Raw genomic sequence first — 11,824 nt, forward strand, 5'->3', positions numbered from 1 at the left:
ACCTCATATATAAATTATTTCTGGTATTAGTTTTTTAAATCCTATCTTTCTTATTTGTGTCTTATCGAATCTCGTATAATATTTGAAAACGCACTCACATTTAATTCAAAATAGACGATAATAATAAGAAATTGAAAGTAATTATCAGAGAAAGTTTGAAAAAAATAATGCAACAATTATTATGTGTTTTCGCGAAAGTCTTCCAAACAGCAGTCATTGTACGTTTTAGAAGAAAGCATCGAAGAATATCAATGTTTTAATGACATGCAAAATATAAAAATTTTAACTGCTTTGCATATTTGTTTTATAGCGGAATATCACATTGGAATTGATATTTTATTTAAATTGCAACAATATTGATTTTATTAGCGAAGCTCAAATTGGCTATTAGATTTTATTGGTAAATGATTACTAAAGAGTACGCGGGTGCTGAATTGATTTCATTGCAGTATTATAAAACTGAAATAAAATAATCAAGCTTGTTTTTGTGATTTTTTTATTTTTTGAAATTTAAAAATCAATATTTCAGCATTATATATCACCATTATGATGGAGAAACCGCCGAAATAAATTAGATGTTGTTAGATGTTAATATCAATTAATGGTTCTGAACCAAAAATGAAAAAATTAGCAGGATAAATCTATGAAGCAGCTACATTATTATATTGATACATTTATATCAAAATATAAAAATCATTTGATGAACTGTTGCTTAATTTGAAAGATCTCACAGATTTGCGTTGAAAAAAGCAAGGCCTTGACTTTGTATCCAAAGTTTGTACTATTATTATTTGATTCACTTTTGTTATATTATTGAATATATTTTCCAATAATTTTAATCGCAATGCCACAAAAATCAATAATTATCTGGTTTTAAAGGAAATTCTATATTAGCCACCTCTTCGAACCTATTTTATATAAACTGTGAATCACTTCATTTGAGTAACGCGGTGGTCCATCCTCTAATTTTATAAACAGACATTAAAATTTATTCTAAATTTTATTATAATATCATATTATATTGCTTGAATAACTACAATTGGTAATAGGCTTTATAATAATTATTGATACAAAAACACAAAAAATTATTAAGTATAACAAATTCTGTTCAACAACTATTTATTTATGTTTCAGAGAGATTAGCATTCTTTATTTAAAGTTTTACAAGTAAAACTTCGTAGTTACAAAGCTCTTAATTATCCATCAATCTATATAACATGACATAGAATTAATTAACAATTTAGAATTTGAACTGTGTGGTCTAAAAGAGTCTTATTGGATACTTATTGCTTTGATTTATTTTATGTCCTATTAACAGTCTAAAAAAAATTGTCCTGTTATAAATTGAACTTTGGCTCATATACAAATAGAGATGTAATTCTAAAATATTAAGTAGCGATTTTAATAATAAACTTTTCCAAAAAATATATTGCGTCACAAACAATGAATGCTATTCGTCGAATTCATTAAAATAATTTTATTTCAAAAATTATGAAAAAAAAAATCTGAAAATGTTTAAATTTGCTTGAACTGTATAAGTAAAAAATTGTATCCAAAAATACATACATACACACACACATACATCCACTTTCTAAGGGATTTCAAAATGTTCAGAAACCTTCAAAACGTGGAGATATGCAAAAATTTTGATTATTTTGCGATTACTATAATTGCGGTATTAATAATGATTGAGAACAAAATTCTATAATATGTACAAAAATACCAATGCATAATTAATGAGATATACAATACAATTTGGATTATATATATGAGATAATATATTAAAAGATAAAAAACAAATACATTGAATTTTGTATACAGAGTTTGTTAAAAAGATATTCATTTCAAATTACCTTTTTCGAGCCACTTCTTTCTATAATATCCCATTACAGTATCAAATTTCAATAATTATCGGCACATTGATTTCAACATATCGAATCGATTCCAATCGTAATTTATCGAATATTTAAAATTTGGGGCATACGTTAGCTAATTAAAATCTCAAAAATTCTTCTCGTGTCTTTAAACTTTGTGAAATATTGACTCCAGGTAAATCCATGTAATTCCGGTAATGTTAATGTGCTCCTCCGGAAACCTGTACATTTGGTTAAGTTTTTTTTACATAATATGTGATTTGTGTCCGATGTCTTGGTCATCTCTGCGTGGTTCTTTTTCGATTCGACTTTTATATTTATTACACAGGTGAGGATTATTTATTGTCGAGCAGATAGATAATCGAGATAGAGTTCTTTTTTGCTTTTTGTAAGATTCTGAGACGCCGAAATTCGGGAATACATTTGTAATGTGTGTTTTTCACACGAAATTATGCATTTGATTACATCGTTTTGTGGAACATTAATTTTGATTATATATAGTATTAAGCGTACGTAAAATTAGCAGCAAGAATATTTTATTTGAACAGCAATGATAATAATTCTTATTACCAATTCTTAGTGTTCTATGAGGTAGTTGTGATGTGATACCTTAAAACCTAGGATTAACCAGTCGTTGTCGTAGGTAACCCAGATTATGATTAAGTATTTTCAATAGTAAATGATACTCTAAAAATCTATTCCCACTTCAAATCATATTCAGATCTATATTCTCATAAAAAGATTGATATCAATACTGCCCCATATTAGACTGTTCGAGAAGGGAATTAAACATTTAAACTGTGATTGTAAGAGCAAAGCTTTTAGTAAAGAGCCCAGGACAAAACTGTTGTCAAAATTAAAAGACAATAATCTGATGTGACTGAAAATTTGTTACATAGTTTTATGCAAATCGGCATTAACTATTTAAGGAAAAACTTAATACTTCATATTATAGAGAAAATAAAATTTTACTATAATTTTATTTCATAAAAGTACCAGATTTTGTATATATTGATATGATTTTTCAGATTCAATCATACCAGAAATACTAAGTATTATTTCAGTCCTAAGATGTAACTAATTTTTATTCACTGAACACCTGATTACAGAAGATTTAACATACTTTTTAATGTCAAATGTATTAAGAAAATAAAACTATATTTAACTTATTATTTTTCTGAGTATAAATCTGTCTCTATATATATTTTATAAAGTTGTCTAATATATCTAGATTTGTTTAATAAATTAGATCAAATATTATTTTAAAAAGCTGTTCTAGAAATATATAGCTGCAATTGGATTCTCTTAGTCCAAATTCTGAACATATAATCAAAATATAATATATTTTCTGCAAGTAATTGTTATTTTTAGTATTTATAATTAATTTTTGTATCAAATTAAAATTTATATTTAATATTCGTAAACGTGTGCAATCGCTTCAACATTTTTCGGTAGTCATCAAAGAATTTTGAAAGGATTTTTTTAATACATGTAAATCCACTTGCATGTCATTGTTATGGAAATAGCATGGAAAAATTTTGAAAATTAAAAAAAAATTTTTTTAGGTATAAGTAAAAATTCGTGTAATTTTTTATTGAAAATTCGACGCTCTGCAAAATTTTTGAAAATTTGTTCATGCTATTTCCAATATTAAGAGCTAAAACTTTCAGAGAATTGTTTTTTTTATCAATTTGGAACCATTTAAGTCTTTGGAAGCAAGAAAATTCGAAAATGTCCATATTAAGGACCACCCTAATATATATATATATATATATATATATATACATGTATATGATTAATATTTAAACAAATCCTATTAGTCACTCCTGTTATAAGACGTATAATCATTTCACGTGTTTCCAAATGTTTATTCACGAAATGTGATTATTCTAATTAACATTTGCGATAAATAATCAAAGAAAGCAGTTACTTATGATTCATGCTAATTAAGTAGGATTAATCTAATACATAACAAAATTGTATGAAAATAGTGAATAACATTTTATTATGTAAATGAGTCATATGTAATTAACTCGATATACAATAAATCGTTATATTAAAAGGTAAGCTGGTAGATCGGTTTATTAAAGAAGTAACGTTAAATTCTGAAGAAAATATGTATAAAATTTAAATTTGTAATTGAGCAAGTAGTCAAAATTTTGAAATTATGTTGCAAGTAGCACAATGAAAAGTAATCAACCAGAATGGTGTAATTTAAAATTCATTAATAATAAACAACATAAAATATTAGATGCATATGAAATAATATTTCAAGGAGTTGATAGTGGTTAAATGAATCTTAAAACAACATTTCTGACATAGCACGTAATTGTAAAAATTAACTTGACATTTAAATTTAGTTCTAGTTTAAACTATATTTGAATTGTATTATACAAGGTGTTTAAATTCTTAATAGTTACATTTTTCCCCAAGCCCATGATTAATATTTACCAAATCGTTCGCTGCGCTTGTTTCTTGATTTAATATGCATTGCAATGCTAACAATTATGACTAATACATAAACACATTGATAAACAATTGATAAAGCCACGAACTGTTTTATAAGAAATAAATTACTTATGATTTGTGAAAATAAACATTTGATACAGTTGCTATATAAACGCTTGCAAAACTCCTAGAGAAGCATTTGTGTAAAGCAAGTTGATTTAATAAGTTCTTAATAATGACTCCATCGCATAGTATAATACTTTTCATCTCATTGCTAAACTTAGGCATTAGACCATGTTTGAATTCAGTTCCTCATTACAAAGTGCAATCAATATCAGAAGCTCGGTCGCTTGGAAAGTATATTCATCAGGAAATCGAAACAACATTCAGAGGATTCCAAACAATCCTCAGCTGGACAAATTTAAATGCGACAGCTGCAATGTTGGTAGAAGTAAAATCAGTAGTCGCCGAAATGAGTTCCATGTCGGCTATGAGTACATACCATAGTCTCAAAAAATTAGCATTGGATCAAATACAAAATTTTGCTAAACTGGTCCAAGAACGGGGACCTAACAGAACCATCAGGAGCTTTGATAGTATGACAAGAGAAGAATTCGATGATGTGATTGAAATGTTTTTGATATTTAATGGATGGTTTCATACACCTTGTAACTCAACGCAACTCTTTGAAGCTACTAACATAGCGTTTGATTTGAAACATGCTATCGGAAACAGGAATGTGGAAATGATTGTAGAGTCATTGAAACGTTTAGTGGAAATTGCCTCGAATGGCCTAGTAATATTAACGACGCCAAAATACTATACTAAAGTTCCTATGATCACTGAAAGTGAAGATTCAGCATACAATCCTATATCTGGTGAGGTAAGCGCTACTAGAAGACCAGCAAAAAATAAGCGGCGTAAAGATAAAGGACGTAATCCTACTTATATTCTGAAATTAAGACCACAAAATGTAGGAGTGGACAGTGAAGACAACGATTCTGAATGATTTACATAATTTTCATCAAACATGCATCTTTAATCATTTAAATACTTTGTAATACCATAAATGTAAGCTACTATAAATAAGTTATAAAACACTGTAATACCATAAATGTAAGTTATTATAAATAAATTTTAAAACACTGTAATACCATAAATGTAAGTTATTATAAATAAATTTTAAAACTCTGTAATACCATAAATGTAAGCTACTATAAATAAGTTTTAAAACACTGTAATACCATAAATGTAAGGTATTAGAAATAAATTTTGGAACTCTGTAATACCATAAATGTAAGCTATTATAAATAAGTTTTAAAACTCTGTAATACCATAAATGTAAGCTATTATAAATAAATTTTGAAAAATTTACCAATTATATTTGTTTTTATATTTATTTATAATTATTATAGTATAGATATTCAATTTTGTATTATAACTTTGTATTTAATTTTTGGATACGTTTTTTTTTTTAATATTGCTAAGATTAAGGAGCCGACTCTATCATAAAATAGAGCAATGTTATGGCAAGACTATGTTACGTTCCAGTATATCTATTTGAATTTTTTGTAATGATTATTAACCAATTTTATTTGTTTTATATTTATTTATAAATATTACGGTAGAGATATAACAAATAAAATAATCATTTAATTTTTTTATATGATTTTTTTTAAATATTGTTAAGATTAAGGGGAAGACTCTGTCATAAAATAGATCAATGTATGGCATGGCAACACTATGTTACGTAGCGTTTCGGTGTATGCTATTTGATTTTTTTTAAAATAATTAATCAATTTTATTTGTTTTTATATGTAATTATAAAAAATGAAATAATAATTTAATTTTTATTGGATTTTTTTTAAATATTGCTAAGATTAAGAGATCGACTGTGTCATAAAATAGACTAATGTTATGGCAAGACTATGTTACGTAGCTTTTCCGTGTATACTATTTGAGTTTTCTTTAATAATTAACCAATTTTAATTGTGTTTATACTTATTTATGAATATTACAGTAGAGATATAAACAATAAAATAATAATTTAATTTCATTTACAAACTTTGTATTTAATTTTTGTATTACTTAGATTTTTTCATATTATTCATTTTTTGACATTTGTGCGTTTTCTAGGCTCTATTTTTTATCTAAAACGCCTTTACAGTATACACATAGCATTTTGACAGTTTTTAGTACCACTTTATATGAAAAGACGCTACCTAACAAAACCTTGCCATAACATTGGTCTATTTTACAGCAAAATCATCTCCTAAGTTTCATACAAATTATACTTATACCTATTAAATTAAAAGTAAAAATTTTTGTTTTTCAAATTTTCTAATCAATATTAAAATTAAATTTAATCTCGAAATCGGAATTATACTGATATCTCATAAATTTTGTCTTTGTAAGATGCAATTCCAAGTATTCAAAAAAAAAAAAACTAAATAATATTGCAATTTAATCACTAGTAACATATAAATTGAAATTATTCAAGAATTTATCGAATTTATATTTACATTTGTTATTAAAAACATATTTGCGTATCGCAGCAGAATTTTGTTTGAAATAATATCAAACTTAAATTACATAGGAATTATTCTGATATCTGCTTATTTGTGTTTTTGTAAGATGCTATTCTAAATATTAAAAATTATAAACTAATTTCGATTCCAAATACAAAAAATCAATTATTAAATATATATATATGTATTCGGTACCAATATGATGCTTGTTTATAAACAAATTATAGGATGAATTATAAACGTGATATTATTTTTGTTGTTTTTCTGTTTTCTTATTTATCTATAGGATATCATTTTTATAGGTTTTTCTAAACTCTTAAATCCAAAATATATTATCATTATTCAAACTATCTCTTACATTATTATTTTTCTTAATGATTGTCAATTTTATAATTCAGTATTATTATTAGATTGAGCGTCGGTTTAGTTATAAATTAGTATTAATTTTTACTGTCTGCTCTTATATCTCCATCAATAAAAATAAATATCAGAATCAGTCAGTTCATTATTCTGCTTAGTAATTGATTATACATCTTTTTAATTGAAACAAGATTGAACTAAGATAGGTTTTATTTCTGCAAATCTTCATGTCACACGAATTTTACGGCTGAGACTTCCGCAATCTTATCCATTCTAAACAATTCTATTAAACGACTTCTATAAATTCTTCGTTTTAATTAGAACTTCATGTGCACAGCATCTTAATTTTCACTTTCTCATGGGAGTTTTTCTACATTTAAATCTTTTTTTTCATTCTCGCGAATATTAAGTACCATTTGTTTTACTTTAGTCAGGAAAAATGAAAAGACAGAGATACATATAATTTGCTGCGAATAATAATTTATAGCAAACAATTTGCAAATACAAATAATATTTAATTGGTTATTAATTGAATTATAAATATATTATGAACAACAGCAAATTCAACTAATAACTTCTCATACACAAAAATCTTAACCTAGGATAAATTAAAACAATCACTTTTATACTTTCATTCTCATGTGTTAAATGATTTCAAGTTCATTGTATTCTGATTTTAATAAATATAAAAATTATACAAATTCATTTTTTATTTCAATTTTTATTATATGCCTTTGCTGTGAAATTGAAAGTGCGTGGCTTTGAGAATTATTTAAGCTAAATTCTCATATTCAAGTTCATCTCTTCTAGAATTATAATTACAAGAAATAATGCAATTAAATAAATCTTACGTATAATTTTTTATATTATTAATTCATTTAATAAAAAAAATAAAACGATACTCTTTGAAGGCGATATTTATTTTTAAAATTACTTTTATTATATTTCAAATATTTGAAATCAATAATGAATTTAGTACCTTATATTATAAAAAATTGTAGTATTTTATCATTAAGTATAAAATATATCGATTTCAGTTATAAAACAATTTATTTATAAATCTTTATAATTGTTAGAAATATAATTTGCAAAAATGCTAATTTAAATTTTACATTTGCAAATTGTCTATCAAAATTGTTTGAATTCCAAAAATTCTATAACGTAATTTAATTTTCTGAATATTGTAATCCAAGCAATCCATAAAAGGGCATACCGCTAGGTTATCCCATTGTCTTGTATTTTTTGAATAAGTTATATTAATTATTCTATATTTTTCGTTTTGAAAATAGATTATAGAGTTATTTATAAAAATAAAAGAATAAAAATTTGCACTCAAAAGAGCGATCTCATTGGAATGTTTCACCAATCCTCTGCATTTAAAAAAAATTCCACATTATTGCATTTTTCAAGTAACGCATGATTACTGCACCTTCAAGATTTATTTAATGACTAATTTTACTGTCAAAGTCGGCTATTTTTTATTTATCTGACATCGAGAAAAAGAGTCTAATGTCGTTCTGTGTGAACTCTATTTTTAATTAAAGTTTCGTTGCCATTAGCATGAGAACATTCTTTAAATCAGAATCCCATTTGCATCAATTCACCTCGATGCTTAGCATTACTTTGTAAAGAGATAGGGGAGTTCGGGGTTATCTGTAACAGGGGTAATAGTAATAGGGGTAATAGTAAAAGGCTTTTTTTAATTAAGATGGTAAACAATATTAAAATATTTTTTTTCTCGATTGTTCATGTAAATCATTCTACATAATATTGTCATAGATACTGTCCCGAAGGCCGACGGAGTAAACAGAAGTGTGCAGATCAGTCAAACATTTATATAAAATTAATTTGTCATAGAATTTTATGTGATTATTATGAACTGAATTCTATATGTCTTATTTTGTTTTACATTTATCAATTTTTAATAATGTGCAGCAATTGTTGTGATTGCTAAAATATATAAATAAATATCTTGGTTAATGTAAAAACTCACATCTGGTGCTAGTTCATAAAAAATGGGGCTAGTTGAAACATACAAGAATTATATATAAATTCAAGTAAAGAAGAATTAATCGAATATATATATATTTAGTATTGTTAGATGTGAGCACAAGTAAATTTTATTACCGGAACCACTTATATCTTCTATTTGAATTATGATGTTAATTGTAGTTTCCATTGATTTATGTTAAAAATATATTTTACAGGAGACATTATATATTTGATGAACTTCCCGTAGGGTAAGTTATAGTAATCGCAAAAAATTCGAAAATGAAAATTTTTATATATCTTTACGTTTCAGAGGTTTCTGAACATTTTCGAATACCTTAGCAAAAAAGCATGTATGTATGTGTGCATGTAAGTGCGAATACAAATTTTCGTCGACGATTTCGCGAACACGGACCAACAGTTTTGAATAATACCAAGAACATTCAATTCCTACTGATAAACATGCATGCTGATTAGTTTTTGGCAAAGCCAGGTTTCGGAGATATGGGGCAAAAAGTGCCAGAAATGGTATTTCAGTTTTTGAGATAACAGAGCGTTCTATTTAAATAATTCAAGCAAAAATTAAATAATTCAAGTTCCAGCAATTTGCCTTAAAGCACGATGCCATGTAGTTTGTATTAATTTAAGTTTGTGTTGATGTATGAAAAGAATTACTTAGAAACAAGTCAATTTTCTAAAAAAATTAGTGAAGAACAAAGTATCAGATGTACTATTGTCGTTTTTTTGTCGTAACTATACCTGCTTCGATAGATGTTACAGCTAGAACCAAACACGGGGTAAGTTGTAACACCACATTTCTAAATGAATAAATGTGTTGACATAGAAGTAGATATTTTATAGAAAATCGCAATTCTCTGAAATATCAGAAAATATCCACCAAGAAAATTCTTCTACTTCAGATGTTTATCGACCTCTCGTGTTTTTATTTACGTACTTCAATAACATTTTCCACTTCAGTTATTGCAGCTTTAATCGCTCATAATTAGGCTTAGATAAATTATTAATCATTCAACATCATTACTGTATGTAATTGTATTTTTACTTTTGTTTAATTATGCATATTTTATAAAAACATTAATTAATAATAAACGTACAAATTAAGTTGAACACTCTTCGCTTATTTACTGTTGCCGCATTTAAAAATACTTTCACCTTTATTCTAATAACTTGCTTTCTTCCGTTTTTTGATGAATAAGAATAATTTGCAAATGATGATTTCCCTGTGAAAGTTTGTACTTATGACAAACTGATGAATGAATACATATGTTAATAATGGTTTTATTATATTCTTAATCGTATATAAATCGATATTTGATATAAGAAAATGTAAATGGGTTATATATTTTTATTTAACAATTTATGTAGTTATTCTACATTAAATACATATCTATTGGTGTTCCGTGGCGTATCGGTTAAGCGCACTGTCACGCGTGAACAAGGTCGAGAGTTCGAATCGCCCCTCTGGATAACCTGATATCAAGAAGTAGTGATATAAATTTTCACTTGAAAATATAAATCAAAAATATGTTTCCAATTGAAAATGGCAATAGCAAATCTTTCACACTACCTCTCTAAAATGAACATGAAGTTTAACTCAGCCTACGGACCTGCTCTAGGGCAGTGCTACCCATTATTTATTATTATATGTGTATGTATATTATTATTTACCTGGGTATATGGATTTGCAATATTTTAGTATCAAACCTAGAAATCCAATTAGAAACTACTTTATTTTTGTCTAATAAAAATATTTCTTAAATTCTTTCAACCGCGGTCAACAAAGAACTCAAATTACTAGAAAAGTGTTTATTATCAAAACGATTATCAAACAACATTTATCATTCCAAAACTCAAGTACAAAAATTCACCAAGTGTTCAAAATTGGTGCAAGATATGTAACTGTTTGGATTAATTAATATCCAAAGGTCTACAGAATTTTTTTAAAGAAAAGGCTTCTTGAAATTCAGTTTTCTTAGATCCTTTTTAGAAAAAGGAGTATATTTAATAGATGATTTATTTTCATTTGCATATTCAATAGCAAAACCATATTCAATAAAAATCAGTTACTCTATCTAGTTAATATTTCTACAAATATATATTAAATATATATGATATATATATGCTTGGACCGATAAGAATAATTTTATCTGATTGGGAGATAAAATTATTGGTAATAGATTCGAAGTTGGTATAGATTCAAAATTATATTACAATTCGAAAATACCTTTTTTAGTCGAAAAATTGTTTTAAAATTATCATTAAAATTTTATGTACCTAAATATGCACATTTAATAATTTAAAAAAATAGTCATTACTATTTATTGTAACATATTTATTGAACATTCTAATGTTATTGTTATATTTGTTACTTTTTGTTGTAAAATTGTATTTATATTTATTGTTATGTATGTACTTATATTTATTATTATTTAAATTTTTTACTTATGTTTTGATTTTGTGTTTTAGTTTTTCCTGTTTTGATTTACTAGATGATGATGCGTGTTAACTGTTGAAACTTATGAATAAAAAAGGGAAAATTTTTAATTTCGACAATTCGGCAGCTAATTATATCTGTCTAAATATATGTATGAAATATTGGCAACC

At 25.7% G+C, this 11,824-nt stretch overlaps 1 protein-coding gene across 1 annotated transcript in view; it reads right to left on the reverse strand.

Moving 5' to 3' along the window:
- The window catches only part of LOC113384391, an 11,805-nt gene extending 9,918 nt beyond the window's left edge, over positions 1 to 1,887 (reverse strand). The window contains exon 1 of the mRNA XM_026622109.1: positions 1,854 to 1,887. Coding sequence (XP_026477894.1) covers positions 1,854 to 1,887 — 34 coding nt within the window. The remainder of the gene's footprint in view (positions 1 to 1,853) is intronic.
- Positions 1,888 to 11,824: the final 9,937 nt, after the last annotated feature.

Source organism: Ctenocephalides felis, unplaced genomic scaffold (assembly GCF_003426905.1).
Source record: "Ctenocephalides felis isolate EL2017-DRISC unplaced genomic scaffold, ASM342690v1 CF-g0.4_SCAFFOLD_00845, whole genome shotgun sequence".
NCBI classification, from domain to species: domain Eukaryota; kingdom Metazoa; phylum Arthropoda; class Insecta; order Siphonaptera; family Pulicidae; genus Ctenocephalides; species Ctenocephalides felis.